At 42.5% G+C, this 23,184-nt stretch overlaps 1 protein-coding gene across 3 annotated transcripts in view; it reads right to left on the bottom strand.

Moving 5' to 3' along the window:
- The window catches only part of setd2 (SET domain containing 2, histone lysine methyltransferase), a 97,719-nt gene that overhangs the window by 56,932 nt on the left and 17,603 nt on the right, over window positions 1-23,184 (bottom strand). For all 3 annotated transcript variants that reach the window (XM_052022974.1, XM_052022975.1, XM_052022976.1), the window contains exon 2: window positions 17,548-17,667. In XM_052022974.1, the coding sequence (XP_051878934.1) occupies window positions 17,548-17,667 (120 nt within the window). The remainder of the gene's footprint in view (window positions 1-17,547; window positions 17,668-23,184) is intronic.

The raw sequence follows: 23,184 nt of genomic DNA, 5'->3' as shown, positions 1-23,184 counted from the left end.
CCCTGCTATGAAATGAAATTTTACTTTCCGCAATAACCTTATCAAATGCCTTCAGGAAATCAAAGTATTTTAAATCCACTGGTTTCTCTTTATCCACAACACATTATTTCTTCAAAAGGCTGCAATAACTTGGTCAATCATGGTTTTTTGATATTCCTTGTCATAAAACTATGTTGACATTGCCCGATTATCTTGAATTTTTCCATGTACCTTGCTATGACATCACTCCTAATATTTTCTTCATGACAGATGTTAAGCTAACTGGCCTGCTTTGGTTCCTTTCCTTCATAAATAAAGGAGTTATATAGGCTATTTTCAAACAGATGGAATCTTCCCGAATCTGTGAAATGTTTGGAAAATTAAGATCAACTTATCAACTATTTTTACTTCTGCCAAGGCCTAGAATGGAGTCCATCAGGAGCTGTTGATAACTCCACAGCTCCAACAATTTGCTCAGTACCACTCCCCTGGTGATTAACACTTTCCCCAAGTTCCTCCCTCCCCAATTTACAGCTATTTCTAGGATAATACTTTATCCTCTATAATGAAGACTAAATGCAAAATACCTGTTTAATTCATCTGTTATGTCCTCATTTTCCATTATTTATTCCACAATCACTTTCTACTAGAACTCTTTGACAAGTCTTTTGTTTGTTTGAAAACCTACAGAATACATTACTGTTTTTGCATTTCTGGCTAGCATTGCCTCATACTCTTCTTCTCCTTCACTAACCTTTTAGTTGTTCTTTGCTTTTTTTTATATATATTCTATTCAATCTTCTGATCTTCACCCATCCTATGCTTTTTCTTTAAGTTTTGATACTATCTTTAACTTTTTTTTATTTAACCATGTATGGTGGGCTATACTGTTGCAATTGTTCCTTCTAGTTGGATCAATTCTGCAAAGTTCCATTAAATATCCGTCACTGAACTGACCAAACCATTAACCTCATTTGTCAGTTCACTTCAGCCAGCTCAGCTTTCATGCCACCATAATTGCCCTTATTTATGCTTGAAATACTAGTTTTGGACTCAGTTTTCTCACCCTCAAACAAAATGCAAGATTCAAATCATATTACAGTTGCTACTACCCAGGGGAATCTTCAATGCCAGGTTATTAACCTGGTTATTAACCATTCAAAACCAGGACTAATATAGCTTGATCTCTGCTTGGCTCTAGAACATTGTGTTCCAGGAAATTATCCCAAAACACTACGAACTCCTTATCTGGGCTTCCTTGTCCATCTGATATCTTCAGTTCATATGCAAATAAAATTTCCCTTGAACAAAGGTCCAAATTCACCTTTAATTTCACTCAATTCCTCCAAATCAGAACTATAGCTTTAGGAACCCGCATGGAATAAAACAATGCGCGTCTTATTGCAGAACACCTGGAACAACCCATTTCAATCCTAATTGGGCACCCTCTCTCATCTTTTCAGATACAGCAACGACTGCATTGGTGTTATTTCCTGCAGTCACACAGAATTTGAAAGTTTCACCAGCTTTGCTGCAAATTTCCACCCGGTTCTCACTTTCCTGTGGTTCACTTCAGAATCTTCCTTTTCTATACTTCTGTATCGCCACCTCAGAGTAGAAGTTAGTGGACCAAAATCTATTACAAGTTCACCAACTTCTACTGCTATCTTGACATCTCCTCCCATCCTGACTGCAATCTATTCTCCCAGTTTCTCTGGCTCTGTCACATCTGTTCTGATGACGATACTTTCCACCCAAGTGCTTCAGAGATGTTTTCCTTAATCGTGACTTCCCTCCACCACTGTTCACAAGGTTCCCAACCACATATATCCCATTCCCCACACTTCTGTTCCCTGGCCCTCTCCTCCCACCCAACAAAGAGAGGTTCTTTTGTCCTCATCTTCCATCCAGCAGCTCTACATTCAGTGGAACATCCTCTGTAATTTCTGCCACCTCCAACACAATGCCACAACCAGATACATCTTCCCCTCCCCTTCCAGCCTTCAAAAAGGACTACTCCCTCTGTGATTGGTTCAGTTTTCCTCCACCAACATTCCCCATCTCACAGCAGTTTTACAAGCAACTGCAGAAGGTGCAGCACCTACCCTTTCAGCTCTTCCTTTCACACCATCCAGGCACCCAAACACTCCTTCCAGCTGAAGAAGTGATTCACTTGAATCTCTTTCAATTTAGTGTTCTGCATTTGGTGCTAATCATACTTTTGCAGAGCACCTGTGATCAATCTGAAAGGGTGACTCTGAGCATTCAGTTGCCTCTCACTTTAATTCTCCATTTAGCTTCCAGAGACATCAAGGAGAGTGTTCTCAAAACTACAATGTTTTGTGAAAAATTGTTTCTTGATTTCACTTATGAATAATGCTTAAGTTTTCGGATTACTCCTGTTAGTTTTGGATTCGATCACCATAGGAAATAGGTTCTCTGCATTTAAACTGTTCGATCTTTTTTTTAAGTATAGGGGTGAGCTTACCCCCAACCCCACCGAGTGTGGTGAATATTTGGAATGAGCTGCTCAGGGAGGCATTTGGACAGGTACTTGGATAGAAAAGGAGTAGGGGGATACAGGACTAATGCAGGCAAATTGGATTAGCGTAGCGAGGCATCACGGGCAGCATAGACAAGGTGGGCTGCAAGGGCCTATTTCTGTGCTTTACATTTCTAAGATACTATTTTGAATAGTTCATGCTTTATCCATTCCATGTGGAAATAGCAAACTCTTGCAACAAGTTCCCTTAATTTGCTCTGAATAGCCTCTACTCTGTTCCACCCTAAAGCCAAAACAAACTTCAAAGGTGTGGTTCCTCAAACTGAAGGTGGCATTCAGCTGGAGCAAGCAAACCTCCTCATACTCCTGTTATATGAGCTGCATAATCTGGTTCTAAGAGACCCTACTAAGGTTGACGTAGTTGCTGACCTTTACATGCTGGCACTGCAGGAGGTCACTGAGGAGCAAGGTTCCTGCACTGGATAGCAAGCATGAGAGCTAACTAACTCTTGGCTTAATGATCTTTTCCTTGCCCATGCATACTAGGACTAACTTGAGTATGGCCTGGGTATCCTCTGATGAGCTGCATATTCCATGCTCAGATTTACGTACGAAATGCTTATTGAGAACTCAATGCAATAAAATGGATGTCAAATCCATCAAAAAGTCAATACACTTCTAGTCCACTTCAAACTCCTCCCCCACCTAGTTCCAACTGCCCATCACCCACACACCTATCCACCTGGGTTTCTTCTCCCTTCACCTTTCCTAACCCCTCCGCTATCTGGTTCCATCTGCCTATCATCCCTCCCTTATTTGGTTCCACTTATCACCTTCCAGCCTCCCCTCCCCCAACTGGCTCCATGTGCCCAATTTCTTTTTCCCCCTTATCACTCACCAGCACCTGTCTCAAAACTCCCCCCTCCTGCTCCATCTGCCCATCGTCCCCATCTCACTTGGTTCCACCCATTACCTACCAGTCCCTATCTGAGCCCTCCTTCTCACCTCTTTATACAGGCTATTTTTCCTCTACAATCTCAGTCCCAATGCAGTGTCTTGCCCTGAAACCTTGACCATCCCTTTGCCACCACAGATGCTGCTTCACCTGCCAAGTTCCTCCAGCAGTTTGGTTCCACACTTCTGGTTATCACCTGCACAGAAGCCTATGGTCCAAGACCACTTTCACCTTGGAAAGCACTGCTTTGAAGGTTTATTTTAAGGTTACAATGTTCCCCAATTCACCCCAAACCAAGCAACTTTTCACAACTCCCCACCAATCTATCAACTGTTGACTAAGGTGTGCATAATGTGATCCCCAATTCCTGCGTCAGGGATCAGGCTGAAGATCTTTTAACTTGGTAATTGTTACCAATCCACTGTGAACAAGCAGAGAATAACATATTGATAGAGAGGGTGCAGAGTTAAATCCAGATCAGGAATACAAGCACATTGTTGGCCCAAAAAGTGACTGTGCATCACCTCAATCCTCAGGAATAGTCCACAAAGTACAAGTAGATGTCTTATGTAGATGCCCAACAACTCTCAAGGGCAGTATGGCATGCAGGCTACTGGAATGGCTGAAGGCAGAAACTACTCATGTGGCCTTAATGGAGTCTCATTTGTCCTCTCAGGTACAATTCAAAGATTCCACAAGGCTTCTTGAAGGAGGCATTCTCTCTGCTATCCTGGGTAACATTCACTCCTCAATCAGAGTAAAAACAAGCGATCTGGTCAACAACCTCATGGTTGATTTGGTGACTTGCTGCTTCCAAGATGCTATTGCATTTCACATTATACCAGCAACTACACTATGAAGGTACATCACTGGCTGTGAACTACTTTGGTATGTCCTGAGTGTATGAGCACTTGATAAATACTATTTCTTGTTTTCTCATGAAAACAATAAAGTCAGAACAATCTCTGTAAATTTCTAATTATTATAGAATACCAAACCCTATGTTACCTACTTGTAAAACATTCAGGACAACACTAGAAGCTAAATTATTGAAAAGATCACAAAATATACCCATTTAAAAATAAACTAGTCCTAAATTTAATAGTTGGTGATTAAAAAAGTCAAAATGGCTGCCATAAAGGTATGTGACATTAAAAACAGAACATACATTATTTTTCCCCAAAAAGATTGTCATGGCTCCATTTCTGTGATGATTTAATGGTATTGAGGCCCCCTGCTGTTGCAGAACTTCCAGATTGAAAGTTGCAGTCAGTTCTAGTTTATTTTTGCAAAATTTCCCCAAACCATCAATGACATTTAAAGTTGCTGGGGCAGGGCCTGGTTCTCTCGTTACATCATGGTCAGGTTGCTAGGGGGTGAATAGATCTCGTGGGTAAATTTTCTTTGGTCACTCATTACACAAAACATCCTTGCCTCACTCAAAGGGAAGCAAGTTTGCGCTGAGGCAAGGTTAATGATGAATCCTGCAGTCTATGTTCCCATTACTGCTATTTCTACTGCCCCCACAGTGGTCTCTGACCCTTCAATCCTTCAGATACAGCCCTCCATTCTCCCAGCTATGTCACCACTGTTCTTACCACTGCTGTCTCCATCAAACCACTGTCCCTAGGTCCACCTCTGCTATATTTTACTGCCTTCCCTTTTTTGTTTCCTTGATGGCAACTGACAAAGCAGTTGGGGATTATTCCCTTCGTAACAACTGCAAAACAAAGTTGGCACAACTGGACAGTGGTACCATCGAGTTGTTCGAGTAGCAATGAGAAGAGTAAGCAGCATGAAATGGAGATGTAAAAATCAGGACTTAGGGCAAAGCCAGTTAGGAGTTTGGAGAGAGTTGCTGTTTCTGTAAGAGCCAGTGCAGGCTGGGGAGCTGCCGGAAGGGTATCTGAAAGGGCTCAAGGGAATCCAGGACAAATGCTGCACCTTTGCTATTCAGTGAGTGATTGCAACTAGACCTTCCCAAGAAAGGTCTGTCCCAGACAAAAAGGAATGGTCAGTCACCCCAAAGGCCATATACTTCCCTGAAGGAAATGAGCCAGTTGGATCTTGCATGGTTATTTTTCTGCAACCAGGCCACAAATTACCAGATTTATTGATTTAAATTTTCCATGATGGGATTTGAACTCATGACCTCTGGGTTCTGCCTGTATCACAACCATTAAAAGAGAAAAAACTTCAAATTATGAAAAGATCTCTGAATATCCTAAAGTTGCTTTACAACTAAAAAAATACTTTTGATTGTAGTCACTTGTAAAAAAAAAACGACTTAGCCAATTTAAACATCACAACCTCCTATTAACAGCAATGTGATAATCAGAAGATAATCTGTTTTTTTTAAAATGTTGATTGAATGTTAAAAATAGCCAGGGCATCGGGGATATCTCCCCTCCTCTTCTTCTAAAAGGTTTCAGAGGATACTTCACATCCACCTGACAGAAATTAAGCAGAAGGCCTTGTGGCTCATCCCAAAGTTTGCAACTGACACTGCAGCATTCCTTCAGTTCTTCATTTGTGTCCACCTAGATTTTCTTTTGCTCTTGTCCTTGGAGTGGAACATGTGACCAGAAACTTCTGGTGCATATGTAAGTGCTACCAAATGAATTGAACTCCCAAGCTACTGTATCCATATTAACAGAGGAACATTCACAAAATGAAGCAATTTTTTTTGTTGAAGAGCTGAATCTGCCAAGCCAGTTCTTAAAGTAAAAATAATAAATAATGCATTTTTGATCATTTTGTAACACATAACAGAATCATTCACCCAATTCTGAATGATGCCCTATTCATTACCAAGTTTACATACAGAACAAATCTAACTGGAACTGTATTATCTTAATGACAAGAGCTCATTTGAAAAAAAACTATAGAATTACACGAGACATGGAATATTTTCCAACTAATATCATGGGAGCCTTTTCACATCAATGTTTATGGCCCCAATTATAAAACAGATTAAAAAAAAGCAATGGATATATTTCTTTAAGATAGGTTGAAGCAACCTACCTGTATTTTTTATCTCATTGTGGAGAGTGGTTGTTGTTGGTGGTGGGAGGATGTGGTGGAGGAGTGAAGAGAGAGAAAGATATGCAAGGTAAATCACGATCTAATCAATTTTATAACTTTAAAATGAATCACATGTGTAAAATTGAGTGTTTTTATCCTTCTCTGGAACCTCAAGCTCATAATTCAGGCAGGCAGTTCACAAGACAACGTTTCAACAGAGTACTGAGGAAGCGCTGCAGTGTAGAAGGGACTGCATTTAACTGAGACTGGGGCAGCCTTTTCCTGGTGTCAAGGCCAAGCTGCTCAAATGCAAACACTGCTGATCTCTATAACCTGTAAATACATTTACATTAAAGTGACTGTTACATTTGTCACCTAACAACTTCCAACAGATGCTACCAGGTATCTCAATGACAGAAGAATCTCTTGACAAAAGACAACATCAAGATAATTATGGGGGATTTTAACATAAAAGTGGATTGGGAAAGTCAGGAAGGTACTGGATCTCAGGAGAGAGAGAGAGAGTTTGTAGAATGCCTACGGGATGGCTTTTTGGAGCAGCTTGTTGATGAGCCCACCAGGGGATTGGCTGTTTTGGATTGGGTACTGTGTAATGAACCCGAGGTGATTAGGGAACTAAACGTAAAGGAACCCTTAGGAAGTAGTGATCATAATATGATTGAGTTCAGTTTCAAATTTGAAAAGGAGAAGCTGATATCAGGTGTGTCAATATTTCAGTGAAACAAAGGAAATTACAGTGGCATGGGAGAGGAACTGGCCCAAATTGATTGGAAAAGTAAGCTAGTTGGAGGGACGGCGGAGCAGAAATGGATGAAATTTCTACAAGAAATGAGGAAAGTGCAGGATGGATATATTCCAAGAAAAAGAAAATTATGAATGGAAAAATGCCACAAATGTGGCTAACGAGAGGAGGTTAGGCTAAAATAAAAGCAAAAAGGAGGGCATACAAGGAAGCAAAAATTAGTGGGAAAACAGAGGACTGGGAAACTTTTAAAAACTTACAGAAAGAAACTAAGGAAGTCGTTAAGAAAGAAAAGATGAACTATAAAAGGAAGTTGGCAAATAACATACAAAAGGATACTAAGAGTATTTTTTTTTAACTATATGAAGAGTAAAAGAGAGACACGGGTACATATAGGTCCGATTGAAAACAATGCTGGAGAAATTATAATGGGTAACAAAGAGATGGCAGAGGAACTAAATGAGCATCTTGCATCAGTCTTCACTGTGGAAGACATCAGCAATAGACCCGATAGTCAGGGGTCTCAGGGAATAGAACTGAATACAGTCAAGATTACTAGAGAGAAGGTGCTAGGGAAGCTGAATGGACTAAGGACAGATAAGTCTCCCGGACCAGATGAAGTGCACCCTCAGGTTCTGAAGGAGGTGGCTTTAGAGATTGTGGAGGCATTAGAGATGATTTTCCAGGAATCAATAGACTTTGGAATGGTCTACTGGAAGGTTGCAAATGTAGTTCCGCTGTTTAAGAAAGAAGGAAGGCAGCAAAAGGAAAATTACAGGCCTATTAATGTGACATCGGTGGTTGGAAAGTTATTGGAGTCGATCCTCAAGGACGAGGTTATGGAATACTTAGAGGTGCATGACAAGATAGATCCAAGCCAGCATGGTTTCATGAAGGGACGTTCCTGCCTGACCAACTTATTGGAATTTTTTTGAGGTAGTCTCAAGCAGGATGGACAAGGGAGAGGCTGTGAATGTCGTGTATTTAGATTTTCAAAAGGTCTTTGACAAGGTGCCGCATAAGAGGCTGCTTAATAAGATGAGAGCCCATGGAATTACAGGAAAGATATTAGAATGGGTGGAGCTCTGGCTGATAGGCAGAAAGCAAAGTGTGGGAATAAAGGGATCCTGTTCTGGTTGGTTGCCAGTTACTATAGTGGTGTTCCGCAGGTGTCGGTGTTGGGCCGCTTCTTTTTACACTGTATATCGATGATTTAGATTATGGATTAAATGGTTTTGTGGCTAAGTTTGCAGATAACACCAAGATAGGTAGAGGAGCAGGAAGTGTTGGAGAAACAGAAAGGTTGCAGAGGGACTTGGACAGCTTAGGAGAGCGGGCAAAGAAATGGCAGATGAGATATAATGTTGAGAAATGTGCAGTTGTACATTTTGGAAGAAGAAATAAGTGGGCAGATTATCATCTAGATGGGGAGAAAATTCAAAATTCGGAAGTGCAAAGGGACTTGGAGGTCCTCGTGCAGGATGCCCTAAAGGTTAACCTCCAGGTCGGATCGGCAGTAAGGAAAGCAAATGCTACGTTGACATTCATTTCAAGAGGAATAGCGTATAAAAGTAAGGATGTGTTGATGAGGCTCTATGGAGCACTGGTGAGACCTCATTTGGAATACTGTGCGCAGTTTTGGGCCCCTCATCTTAGAAAGGATGTACTGATGTTGGAGAGAGTTCAGAGAAGATTTACGAGGATGATTCCCGGAATGCAAGGGCTTACATACGAGGAGCATTTGTCGGCTCTTGGACTGTATTCATTGGAGTATAGAAGAATGAGAGAGGACCTCATAGAAACATTTCGATTGTTGAAAGGACTGGACAGACTAGATGTGGCTAAGTTGTTTCCCTTGGTGGGTGAGTCCAGGACAAGAGGGCACAGTCTTAGAATTAGAGGGTACCCATTTAAAACAGAGATGAAGAGAAATTTCTTTAGCCAGAGGGTCGTGGATTTATGGAATTCTTTGCCACATACAGTTGTGGAGGCCCGATCATTGGGGGTGTTTAAGGAAGGGATTGATAGGTATCTAATTAGTCAGGGTATCAAGGGATATGGGGAAAAGGCCAGGAATTGGGGCTAGATGTGAGAATAGTTTAGCTCATGGTGAAGTGGCAGAGCAGACTCGATGGGCCGAATGGCCTACTTCTGCTCCTGTGTCTTGTGATCTTGTGAAGAATTGAACAAGGCTTTCTCCGATCTAAATGAGTTCCCCTGCCCTTCCCTCTATCAGGATATCAGTCTCCTCTTTTCTAGACCAGTCTGGTACTACTAGATGTTACTTCATGCTTCAAAGAGTACGAGTAAGCTCCGCCATTCAATAGAATCAGGAGCTGATCTTTTGCCTTAACGTTGTTTTCTTGTACAGGCAACCCCTATGTTACGGTTGTTTGGGTAACAGAAATTCGCCCCTATAAAATTCGTAAATCACTATACAAAAATTTGAGACATGGAATAAAACATGTTCTCATGGAATTTGTGAAAAAATAAACACTTTTTTTTAAAAAACAGAAAACGAGTTTCTTGATGCATGAGCAGATGATGTGGCTTCTAGAAATACAATACCTCCATAAACTAAGGGGGGGGGGGTCACCTGTATAAACCCAATATCCCTAGATATCCTTAAAAGCTAAAATATATCAATCTCTATTGAATATGCTTGTCTGACCCTCCATAACTCCCTTGTATAGAAAGTTCCTAAGATTCTCTAATATCTGGGTGAAGAAATTTTCTCTCATTTTATCACAAGATCAGGGAGCAGAAGTAGGCCTCTCGGCCCATCGAGTCTGCTCCAAGGAAAAGGGAAAAAAGAAAAAGAAATGAGAAATTGGGGGGGGGGGGGGGGGGGAGGTGAAAAAAAACACTATTCTAACCCCAATTTCCGGCCTTATCCCCATACCCCCTGATACCCTGACTATTTAGATACCTATCTATCTCTTCCTTAAACGCCTCCAATGATCTGGCCTCCACTGCTGTACCTGGCAAGGAATTCCACAAATTCACCACCCTCTGGCTAAAGAAATTTCTCCTCATCTCTGTTTTAAAACTGTACCCTCTAATTCTAAGATTGTGCCCTCTGGTCCTGGACTCACTCACCAAGGAAAACAGCCTAGCCACATCTACTCTGTCCAGTCCTTTCAACATTTTAAATGTCTCTATGAGGTCCCCTCTCATTCTTCTGTACTCCAGTGAGTACAGTCCAAGAGCCGACAAACGCTCATCATACACAAGCCCTTTCATTCCGGGAATCATCCTCCTAAATCTCCTCTGAACCCTCTCCAACATCAGCACATCCTTCCTAAGATATGGGGCCCAAAACTGTGCACAGTATTCCAAATGAGGCCTCACTAGTGCCCCGTAGAGCCTCATCAACACCTCCTTACTTTTATACACTATACCTCTTGAAATGAATGCCAACATAGCATTCGCTTTCCTTACCACCAATCCGACCTGGTGGTTAACCTTTAAGGTATCCTGCACGAGTACCCCCAAGTCCCTTTGTACTTCTGTGCTTTGAATTTTCTCTCCTCCTAAATAGTAATCTGCCCATTTATTTCTGTTTCCGAAGTGTACAACTGCACATTTCTCAACATTGAATTTCATCTGCCATTTCCTTGCCCAATCTCCTAAACTATCTAGATCTCTCTGCAACTTTCCTGTCTCCTCAATACTCCCTACACCTCCACCTATCTTGGTGTCATCCGCAAACTTAGCCACAAAATCATTTACTCCATCATCCAAATCGTTAATGTACAAGGTAAAAAGAAGCGGCCCCAACACCGACCCCTGTGGGATACCACTAGTAACCGGTAGCCAACCAGAACAAGATCCTTTTATTCCCACCCTTTGCTTCCTGCCAACCAGCCAATGCTCCACCCATTCTGTTATCCTACCTGTAATTCCATGACCTCTCATCTTACTAATCAGTCTCTTATGCGGCACCTTGTCGAAGGCCTTTTGAAAGTCTAAATACACAACATCTACCCCCTCTCCCTTATCCACCCTACCTGTGATTTCTTCAAAAAACTCCAATAGGTTGGTCCCGCAGGATCTTCCCTTCACAAAACCATGTTGGCTAGGACCTATCTTGCCTTGCACCTCTAGGTATTCCATAACCACATCCTTAAGGATAGATTCCAATAACTTTCCCACCACTGACGTCAGACTAATAGGTCTGTAGTTTCCTTTATGCTGCCTCCCATCTTTCTTATACAGCGGGACTACATTTGCGACCCTCCAGTCCTCCGGAACCATGCCGGAGTCTATCGATTCCTGGAAAATCATCACCAATGCCTCTGCTATTTCTAAAGCCACCTCCTTCGGAACCCGGGGATGCACCTCATCTGGTCCGGGAGACTTATCAGTCTTTCGCCCATTTAGTTTTCCTAGCACCTTCTCTCTAGTAATCTTAACTGAACTCAGTTCCATTCCATTAGACTACTGACTAACTGGTATATTGCTGAAGTCCTCCACAGTGAAGACTGATGCAAAATATTAATTTAGTTCTTCTGCCATTTCTTTATCATCCATTATAATCTCTCCCACACCATTATCAATTGGCCCTATATCAACCCGTGTCTGTCTTTTACTCCTTATATACTTAAAAAAACTCTTAGTATCCTTTCGAATGTTATCCGCCAACTTCCTTTCATAATTCATCTTTTCTTTCTTAACGACCTTCTTGGTTTCTTTCTGCAGGTTTTTAAAAAGTTTCCCAGTCTTCTGTTTTCCCACTAATTTTTGCTTCCTTGTATGCCCTCCCTTTTGCTTTTGTTTTAGCCTTCAACTCTCTCATTATCCACATCTGTGCCTTTTTTCCCATTCAAAACCTTTTTTCTTGGAATATATCTATCCTGCATTTTCCTTACTTCTTGTAGAAATTCCTTCCATTTCTCCTCCACCGTCCCTCCAGCTAGCTTACTCTTCCAATCAATTTGGGCCAACTCCTCTCTCATACCATTGTAATTTCCTTTGTTCCACTGAAATATCGATACACCAGTTATCAGCTTCTCCTTCTCAAACTTGAAACTGAACTCAATCATATTGTGATCACTAGTTCCCAATGGTTCCTTTACCTTTAGTTCCCTAATCACCTCAGGTTCATTACTCAGCACCCAATCCAAAACAGCCAATCCCCTGGTGGGCTCATCAACAAGTTGCTCCAAAAAACTGTCCCGTAGACATTCCACAAACTCACTCTCCTGAGTTCTACTGCCTTGCTGGATTTCCCAGTCCACCTTCATGTTAAAATCCCCCATAATTATCTTCACATTGTCACTCTGGCACGCTTTTTCTATCTCAAACCGCAACTTATTGTCCACTTCCTGACTGCTATTTGGTGGCCTATATATAACTGCTACTATTGTCCTTTTACCCTTGCTATTTCTTAGCTCCACCCATAAGGATTCCGCCTCTTCTGACCCAATGTCCTTCTTTTCTATTGATTTTATATCACTACTAACCATCATGGCCACACCTCCCCCTCTGCCTTCCTGCCTATCCTTCCTATACACTGTGTACCCCTGGACATTCAGTTCCCAATCACATCCATCATAAAGCCATGACTCAGTGATTGCCACAATGTCGTATTTATTAATCTGTAGTTGTGCCACTAAGTCATCTACTTTATTCCTAATGCTACGTGCATTTAAATATAGTACATTTAGTCCAGTATCTGCCATCGATTTTGTCGTACTTCTATTGTTCAGCAAATTATCCTGACTTCTCACCTGCCTGTCCTTCTTGCCATCCTCACTGCACACTGTCTTGGACTTGTTTCTATATACTTCCTCCCTTACCCTAGCATCTTGTATCCTAACATCCTGGTATCCATCCCCCTGCCAGATTAGTTTAAACCCTCCCCAACAGCTAAATTAAACATTCCTGCCAGGATATTGGACCCTTTGGAGTTTAGGTGCAACCCATCTTTAACGAATAGGTCATGCCTCCCCCAAAAGAGGTCCCAATGATCCAAAAATCTAAAGCCCTGCCCCCTGCACCAGTCACTCAGCCACGCATTCATCTGACAGAGCTGTCTAGTCTTTCTACCATTGGCACGTGGCACAGGCAGTAATCCTGAAATTACCACCCTTGAGGTCCTACTTCTCAACTTTCTCCCTAACTCCTTGTATTCCTCCTTTAGGTCCTCTTTTTCTACCTATGTCATTGGTACCTACATGTACCAAGACTTCTGGCTGCTCACCCTCACCCCTCAGAATATTTTGGACTCGGTCCGTGACATCCCGTACCCTGGCACCAGGGAGGCAACACACCATCTGAGATTCATTGTCGGTTTCGCAGAATCTGCTATCTGTACCCCTTACTATAGAATCCCCAATAACCACTGCTTTTCACTTTCCCCGCTGGACCACAGCACCAGGCATGGTGCCAAGGCCCCAGTTGCTGAGGTCTTCCTCTGTCAGGTCATCCTCTCCAATGGAATCTAAAATGAGATACCGACTTTCGAGGGGGACCGCCACAGAGGTACTCTCTACAAACTCTTTATAACTCCTGTCTATTTCCTGCTCGCTCTCCCTAATCAGCCGAAGGTCATCGAGCTGCTGCTCCAGATTCTCAACCCGTTCCTTGAGGAGCTGCATCTTGGTGCACTTTGTGCAGATGTAGTTATCTTGAATGGCAGACCCCTTACATTGAGATGACGATCTTTGGTTCTAAATACCCCAGCCAGGGGAAACATCATCCCTACATCTATTCTGTTCAGCCCTTATCCTTCTGAATCAGTTATGGCCCCAGCCTGCTCAGTATCTCCTGTTAGGCCAATACCGCTCCCCCCACACCCCCCCCCCCCTCATTCTAGGAAATAAATCTGCTGAAATTTTCTTGTACTCCCTCCAGTGCATTTATTTTTCCTAAGGTAGGAACATCAGACTTGAACACAATGTTTCAGGTGCAGTCTTGCAATGCCCATATAATATATAATCCTCGATTTCCCTGTAGTAAAAAACGTCTAATCCTGGAATATAATCAGTGATTCCGCATCCACAGCAAGTTGGAGGTACCGTTCCAAAAATTCGCCGTGTTCAGTATTACCCTTTAGTTCTAAGCCATGCCATCAGGGAAAATAAGCCCACAGCATCATCCTTCATGCCTCTTCAGAATCTTTTAAATGCTTCAATAAGATCATTCTTCTGAACTCTAGAAAGTATTGGCCCATTTGGCATTGTTCCTCTTTGCAAGACAACCCCTCAACTCCAGCAAATCTCTGTTGCACCCCCTCCAAGGTAAATGCTTTTTTACTTAAATAAATAGGCCAAAATTTTAGCAAACCTTTGTACAGTTGCAGCAAGACTTCCTTATTCTTGTGTTTCAACCCCATCCAATAAAGAAATATTTCATTTGTCTTGTACCCACATGCTAATTTTCTCTGATTCTTGTATACGGACACTCTGAACTATTTGAACACCAATGTTTAATAGCCTCATTATTCAAATAGTGTTCTGGTTTTTCCAAAGTGGACACTCTCTCATTTTCCCATGTACTTCAGCTGCCAGCTTCATGCCATTCATTTGACCTGCATATACCCTTTTGCAGTCTTCATGCCCTCCTATCTTTGTATCAGCAAACTGGGATATATTAAAATCAGCCCCTCCATCCAAGTCCTTAATATAGGCAACATAGCTGAGACCCCAGCAAGAATTCCCAAGGCATCCTACTAATTAAATCTTCCAAACTTTGTCACTTCCTTTTGTTTCCTTTTAATCAATCCATTATCCAAAATAATATCACCTTTAAACCCTTAAGTCCTTTTCTTTTGCAGTAACATTTTACATGGAAAATAATCGAAGGTCTTTTATAAATCCTTTTATTCTATGAGATACTTCCCCAAAGAATACAAATACATTTGTTATAACTACCCTTTCATGAAAGCACTGATAATCAAATCATGCCACTGTTATCACCTCCTTAACAGCATGCACCAGCATTTTCCCCAACACTGATGCTAGGCTAATCAGCCTGTTGTTCCCAGTTTTTCCTCTCTCTAGAATATATACATGTTCCATTTGCTGTCTTCTAAACTGCTGAAACAGTTCCAGAATCTAGTGAATTTTAATTTAAAAAAAGTCATCACGTCCCATGTTTGACATCTTTTTAAACATTGTGACCAGTACTATTCACAGTACTCCTAGGCGTGGCTTGTGACAGGCCCTAACGTAAATTCTCTGCTTCTCAATTTTAAATCTTTTAGAAGTGAGTTTATCACGTACCTTGCTCCAACCTTCCTCCCCCAAAGAAAGGTCCTTACTAACATGGAGTACTAACTTTTGGTGACTTGTTCCCTTGTTCACATCACTCCTTTGTGTAATTTAGACACTAATTTCACAAGTAGTTCATGGCCTGATTATTCATTCTACCAAAATGGAATACCTCACATTTATTTGCTAATTACACTCATCCTACAAATTAATGTATCTATACCTTCAGTTCTCCTCCATTTGCATGGACTCCTGTCCAGTTATACACACACACCTTCAGATTTTGATAACTTCCAACTCCAAATCAGTGGTCAGAGCACCAATCCTTTCCCCAGTCAGACTTATTAAATACACAGTTGCATGTAAACAAGCAGTCAGAGATAGGAATAATAATTCTAGATGTACCTCAGGGACAAATCAGTGTACTCTTAAGATATACAGAATCGTCTACTCTAGGATCTATAATTTGGCCTCATATTTTTTATGACATTCTTAATGTATCAGGGTCCTAATGTCTACAATTAATTTGTATGATGTGTCCACCCTTTTCATCAACAGCCTTGTGTAACTGTTTTATAAATTATGTAAAAGAAATGCACTGCAGAAATTTACCAAGGTTACAGATACAGTGTCTCCCTCCCCCACTACTGTTGAGGAGGACAAGGCAATAAATTGATTGCTTTGTAAGATAACAGTTGAAGAGATACACTAAAATGCTTTCACTAAGCCAAGAAAACACACTGGAGTCGCATGTAGGCCTAGACCCATTAAAAGTAACAGGTTCTCTTTTCAAAGGACATTGATCAGCAAGTTGGGATTCAATACCATTTAGCTGCTGCCTACAAGAACTAAGGGTCTTTGAGGAGAAAGAAAACTGTAGAAAGATGTACAGTAGGTATAGGGACTCTGCAGCATACACACAGTAGTACATAGAATCAAGAAAGAGATTTGCACCAACTAACCAATCAAGTGGTTGACCTAAAAGTCACATAGTCCATTCGAGTGTCTCCTTCAAAATAAGCAGGACAGAACATCTTTATTCAGAGGGGAAGGAAAATGCAATATTACTTGGAGTATTTGAGGTGAATAACATGGATGTATTAAAAAACTACAGGAGGGAGAAAGGAATGAAAGTTTTTCCTGGGGTGTTTGGTGAAAAGGGGTGGCAGGAGTCTCATATGCAGCATCAACTTCAGTATGGACCAGTTAGGTTGCAAGGTCCATTCTTATGCTGCAAAAAAAAACACAAAATGCAAGTTGAGCCAATCATATTGGACAACAAAATTCACAAACTCACTGCACAAATATTAATTGGGAAATGGAGTTAGAATAGTTGGTGTCAGTCATGACAGAGATATGATTAAAGAAGGTAGTATGTTGCAAGGACAGGAGACATTTACTTTAACAAAGTAATGACTTCCCATGGCAATGAACACGAGGATTGAGACTAGGGTTAATCCTCATGTTCATTGCCATGGGAAGTCATTACCTTGTTAAAGTGAATGTCTCCTGTCTTGTTTTCAGGTTAAGGAGGAACTAAGGTTGGCTAACAATTGCAGATAAAATTTGAGTTTCCAAACACCCTGTCCTTACTACTATTTTCAGTTAATACATGTATGATGGGAATTGGTGAGGCAAAAATGTTATGCTTTATTTATACCTTCAAGTTTGAGGTCCTGTAGTGCCTCCAAGTGATTATGTAGATGAGAAATTGGAAATGAAGAGTTATTTTATTGAATTGATAGGTTAATTAATTAGATTAATATCAGAAAAGAATATACATCTATTAACAAAATGACATTCATGAGAGTGCTGCTATTTCCCCTTCACTTCAACTTAAGTGTACTTCCCTAGACTCCAGTACTTAGAAGAGTATTGCCAATATTAACTTGGTTAATGTCTGCATTCTCCAAGGTCAACATAAGAGCTAAGTTTGCAAGTAAATTTATGGGCAATACTTCTACAACTTTATAGAAATAATTGCTGAGAAATATTTGCAAGTCGTCTTCATATTGTATAGATATCATAAACTTGGAACATACAACTTGATGCAGGATCATGGAGTGTACGTGAAAGCACAAGTAAGAGCAGGAGCTGTCTGTCTCACCCTATCGCAAGCACGTCTCCCGTGGACTGAACTTGGAGAGGCATCGATAGTCCAGGTGACATCTGAAGTTCGGTCCATCCTTCCCTTGTGGGTGATGGAGGGCGAGGAGAGGGAAGAGCCCTTGTGAAAAGAAAAGAAAGAAAGAAAGGTTGAGTTACCTTTTTTTTAAGCAAAGTAATAACAATAAGGCTAACAGACAACAACGGAACTGCCATATAGTCAAAGCCTTGTGCAAATCATCACTTTGGTGATGCAGCCTCTGAACGCTTCATGTCATAATTAGTCTCCATCCTCATACTCAGATCATATAGCGAAGAAAACATTTGCCAAGAATTACTCAACAGTGACTATGAACTCAAAAGATTAATCTCCTAGACATTGCAAGAAAATTGGATGCATGGCATTAAAAAAAATAGAATTGTATGATTTTATTCTGCCGTATTATTACTCAGTAATCCCTTGCCTTCAGCAATACAACTGTATCTCTACTGCTGTTAATTTGGGTGCCTTGCACCATCAGGCTGTCAGGCAATCCCCAGTTGCCATTAGTGAGCTAAGAAGTCATCTGGCCACTGAGTATCTTCTATAAAGAATTGCTTCAGTTAAACCGGTTTGACTACTGTGACCCCAACCCAGAACTGGTTCTGCTTCAGTTGAGAAGAGTGCTCGCGTCTTTTCTATGCAGAAATAGGAGCGCCTGCAAAGCACGGCTCAGTTTCTGTCTGGAAATCAGCAAAGTGGTGGTGCAGAGACTGACATTTAAATGAGTAAAAGGCAAAGATACTGAAAAGTTCTTCATACAAAAAAAATAGTCAGTGCTTGTAATGGACTCCCAAGCAGTGGTAGAGGCGAAAGTTCCAGAATCACTCAAAAATCAGCTGGACACCATGCTGGGTGGATGAATTAAGGAGATCTGAATGGCCTCCTTCATTTGTAATTTTCTTTGGAGAATGGCTTTAGTAAAACATATTTATGTCTGAAATTCTCAATTTATCCAAAAGATTTTCTAAAAGCAAATTACTTGTTTTTAAATGCATTTATTCTGCAACTTTAATAGATTCCAGTGCTCTGACAAGTCCTCATGAACACTTTCCAGTTTATTTTCAAAGATGAATTGGTTTTGTGTAATATATTCTCTGATACACTTTAATTACTGTTTGCTTTCAGAAAATGGGTTTTGGATGAATGTGGCTTTCCAGGCCATTCAGGGTGCAAGAACATGTACACCATATGCACATTTGTTCCTTGAAAAGCTACACTTCTGCCAACTGTTGTCCAGAGCACACTGTAAGGAAGGAATCCCACATACATTGAGTCATTCTCTTTCAGATAAGCTATAAATAAAGACCTCAAGACATCCAAAAAAAATGCTTTACAGCAAATGAATTACTTTTTAAGTGCAATAAATTAATAGCTTGACCGGCTTATTCATGTGCTGGCTGAAGAATAAATATTGACGGAATACTGGGCAGCAGTGCAGTGAAGCGTCAGCCTAGATTTTGCACAAATGTCTTAAGTGGGATTTGAACTGGTGATCTTTTGGTTAACAGCACTTCCAAAGCTGATGCTCAAACAAATAAAATTCTCCTACTCTTTCTCAAAAAGTGCAGTGGTATCTTAACCACCACCTTAGAAGACACATATGGTCTTCGTACTGGACAGAAGCATTATCCTGGATTTTGGACTTCAGCATTTGTATGAGGGTTTAAAGTCATACGGCTTTAAAAGGCAAGTGTCACCAGTGACTCAGGATCAATTCCAAACGGCTGATTTTACAAGTGGCATTAAAGATTTGTCGAACCTTTTAAACAGAGTTGCCACTGTTATGCAACATTCCTTGTTAAATGAGCTACTACTGAAAAATCATCTCCATTCTTTATCATCATGTGGTAAGGGTCTATCTTTAATCTATTCTAATCTCAAGGTTACATATTCATCTTCTAAGAGGAGTTGGCTTCTGACCTAGAAGTGAAATACTTCCAACTGAACCAAGCTATATCACCTTTTTGTTCCTCCTCAACCTCTAATCCCAACTCCATTCACTACTGATCTTCCCTCCCAAATTAAGATTTTACATATATATTGAAAGCAGTAAACAGATTATTAGATAGATAGATAACAGCTCATTTCTCACAAGGTTACGTGTTGCTATATGGTAAGAAAAGAATAGAAAGACAGTCACGAAAAGATTTGCACTTTTCGTAACTTGGTATACCCAATGTATTATACAGCAAATAATTACTTTGAAAAAGTTGTAAATGTTAGAAATAGATGCAGGAAGAATACACAAATATTTAAAAAACAGGTAATCTGTATTTCTACAATGTTAATTTAGAATTAAATATAGACCAAGACACCAGGAATAACTCCAATGCTTTCCTTTGAAATGTTGTCATCATGGGATCTTATTTACACACCAAGAACGGTAGACTGGGGCCTGGTTTAACATCTCATCCAAAAGACTGAACTGCCAGCAGTGCAGCATCTCTCCACCATTTCACTGGAGTATCAACGTAGAGTATACACACATACATATCTCCGAAATGGGACTTTACCCACGACCTCCTGACCCAGAGCTGAGGGTGCTTCTAAAGCTGATACTCAAACAGGAAATGGATCAGCAACAAAAGATCAAAGTATCCTAAATAATGACAGACATTTATAATTGGTCACAAATTAGCTGTCAACAAAATCTATTTTAAAGTTGTTTAAGGTTTTTCCTGCATTTAAATATTTCTTCTTTTAGAATAGCATAACTATTAGTGGAGATGGCCGGATTGATTATTTGAGATGCTTCCCAGGTCCTTTCACACAAAATTTTCAGAGGGGTCCTCCTCACTATCATTCCCATGTCACTCCAATGTTCAACTCCTCATGGAGTGCAGCTTTCTGCAGAGTAATACTTTTTCCTTTGAGATGAAAGAATGCAGTGCAAGTCTCACTAGATTTATTTAAGCATACTGTAGCGACTCACCATCCGAGCAAGCGAACCGGCTTGGCAGTCGGGTCACGCGTCGTCGGAGCGGCGAGGCCCAAGGTGGCGTTGGGCCTTCGTCTTCCCCGAGCGACAGGGAGAACCCCCACACAGGAAAGGTTCGATGATGTAGCATATACATCATTTCCATTTTCGGTGGGCGGGAACATTCTCTCTTAAAAGGCCCGCGCAAGGCGGGAAAATAAACCAGTTCTTGTTCTGAAACCCATCGACTAGTGTCTTGTTTTCACATGGCAGTAGCAGCCGCTACATCGGTGACCCCGACGGTCCAAACGGACTTTGGACCCGCACAATGGATGACAACGCAGCAGCCAACGCAGTGGCACTCAAGCTGCCCACCTTTTGGACACTTTGTCCCAGCGTCTGTTTTGATCAGGCCGAAGCACAATTCCACCTTCAGCAGATCACCTCCGACTCCACAAAGTACTACCACGTGGTCAGCTCTCTGGACCAGGAGACAGCCGCCCAGGTTGGAGACTTAATCCGGTCTCCTCCGGAGGAGGATAAGTACCCAGCTTTCAAAGACCTTCTGATTCAGACCTTCGGCCTCTCCTGTCGCGAGTGTGCCGCCCGCCTGCTTCATCTCGACGGCCTAGGGGACAGATCCCCATCCACCCTAATGAATGAGATGTTGGCATTGGCTGAGGGACACAAGCTCTGCCTAATGTTCGAACAGGCCTTCCTTGAACAACTACCCGATGACATTCACCTGCTGTTGGCTGACGCCAATTTCAGCAACCCACGTGAGGTAGCTGCCCGGACAGATGTCCTGTGGAAGGCCAAACGCGTGAGCGGTTCGTCTGTCGGCCAAATCGCTAGGCCGCGAGCCCAACGCCTGCCTAAACCAGTCCCAGCAACCAAGCGACCACACCCCAGAAACACAGATGACGCACTGGCGACCCGCTGTGTTTCTACCATCAGAGGTGGGGCGTGGAGGCCCGTCGATGCTGCCCACCCTGCAAGTTTCAGGGAAACGCCAGGGCCAGCCGCCGCTGACAAAGCCTCCTATTCGTTGGGGACAAGCAGTCCGGGCGGCGTTTCCTCGTCGATACTGAAGCAGAGGTCAGTATTTTGCCCCCCGACCGGCCACGACACTCGTAACAGGCAACAAGTATCTGTACTCAATGCCGCAAACGGCACAACAATACGGACTTTTGGTTCCTGTACACTTCAATTACAATTTGGCAGCAGCCGTTTTACCTGGACCTTTACCCTTGCCACTGTCGCCTGACCACTCCTAGGAGCAGATTTCCTTCAGGCCCACAACCTGTTAGTCGATCTGCGAGGAAAGCGGCTAGTCCGCTCCAGAATTTTCCAAACCTACCCCCTGGGAGAAGCCAGCCTACCAGCCCCGCGGCTGGACTCCATTTCCCTGTCTGGCAACGAGTTCACCAAGCTCCTAGCTGAGTTCCCATCAGTTTTGGCACCTCAGTTTACAAATTCTATGCCCAAACACAGGGTGCGGCACCACATCATTACCACAGGGCCACCCCTTCATGCCCGAGCACGACGGCTACCTCCAGACAAGCTCTGCCTGGCAAAGGAAGAGTTCCGTCGCATGGAGGAGCTGGGGATTGTTCGCAGGTCAGACAGCCCCTGGGCCTCCCCCCGCACATGGTCCCCAAAGCCACCAGCGGGTGGAGGCCCTGCGGCAACTACCGCAGGCTGAATGACGCCACCACCCCAGACCGCTACCCCATCCCTCACATCCAGGACTTCGCAGTGAACCTACATGGGGCCCCACATCTTCTCCAAGGTGGATCTCGTTCGGGGATACCACCAAATCCTGGTCCACCCGGATGACGTCCCCAAAACTGTGATTATCACCCCATTCGGCCTCTTCGAGTTCCTTCGAATGCTGTTCGGCCTTAAGAACGCCGCACAGACTTTCCAGCGGCTGATGGACGCGGTAGGCCGAGACCTGGACTTCGTGTTCATTTACTTAGATGACATACTAATCGCCAGCCATGACTGCCAAGAACACCTTTCCCACCTCCGCCAACTGTATTCCCGTCTCCGTGATTTCGGCCTCATGATCAACGTGGCCAAGTGCCAATTTGGACTTGACTCTATCGATTTCCTCGGCCACAAAATCACCAGCGATGGAGCAACACCCCTACCCACCAAGGTAGACGCTATCCGCCATTTTGCCCGTCCCAACACGGTCAAAGGCCTGCAGGAGTTCCTGGGGATGGTCAACTTTTACCATCGGTTCATCCCTGCAGCAGCCCATATCATGCGCCCTTTGTCCTTGCCCTTACCAGCCATCAGCGAGAACATCGCCCAGAATGACAAGGCTGCGGCTGCCTTCATTAAGGCCAAGGACGCCCTGGCAGATGCCACGATGCTTGTACACCCTAGGACAGAAGTCCCAACCGCCCTCACGGTGGACGCATCCAACACCGTGGTTGGTGGAGTACTGGAACAACTAATCAAAGGCTGTTGGCAACCCTTGGCATTTTTCAGCAGGCACCTTAGACCACCCAAACTGAAATACAGCACTTTTGATCGGGAACTTCTAGCGCTGTACCTGGTGGTCCGGCATTTCCGGTACTTTTTAGAAGGCAGGCCTTTCACTGACCATAAGCCTTTGTCCTTCGCCTTCTCCAAAGTCTCCGATCCCTGGTCAGCTCGTCAGCAGA

Source organism: Pristis pectinata, chromosome 9 (assembly GCF_009764475.1).
Source record: "Pristis pectinata isolate sPriPec2 chromosome 9, sPriPec2.1.pri, whole genome shotgun sequence".
NCBI classification, from domain to species: domain Eukaryota; kingdom Metazoa; phylum Chordata; class Chondrichthyes; order Rhinopristiformes; family Pristidae; genus Pristis; species Pristis pectinata.
The sequence above is the reverse complement of the archived record's forward strand: the minus strand, read 5'-3'. Positions and strand labels throughout refer to the sequence as shown.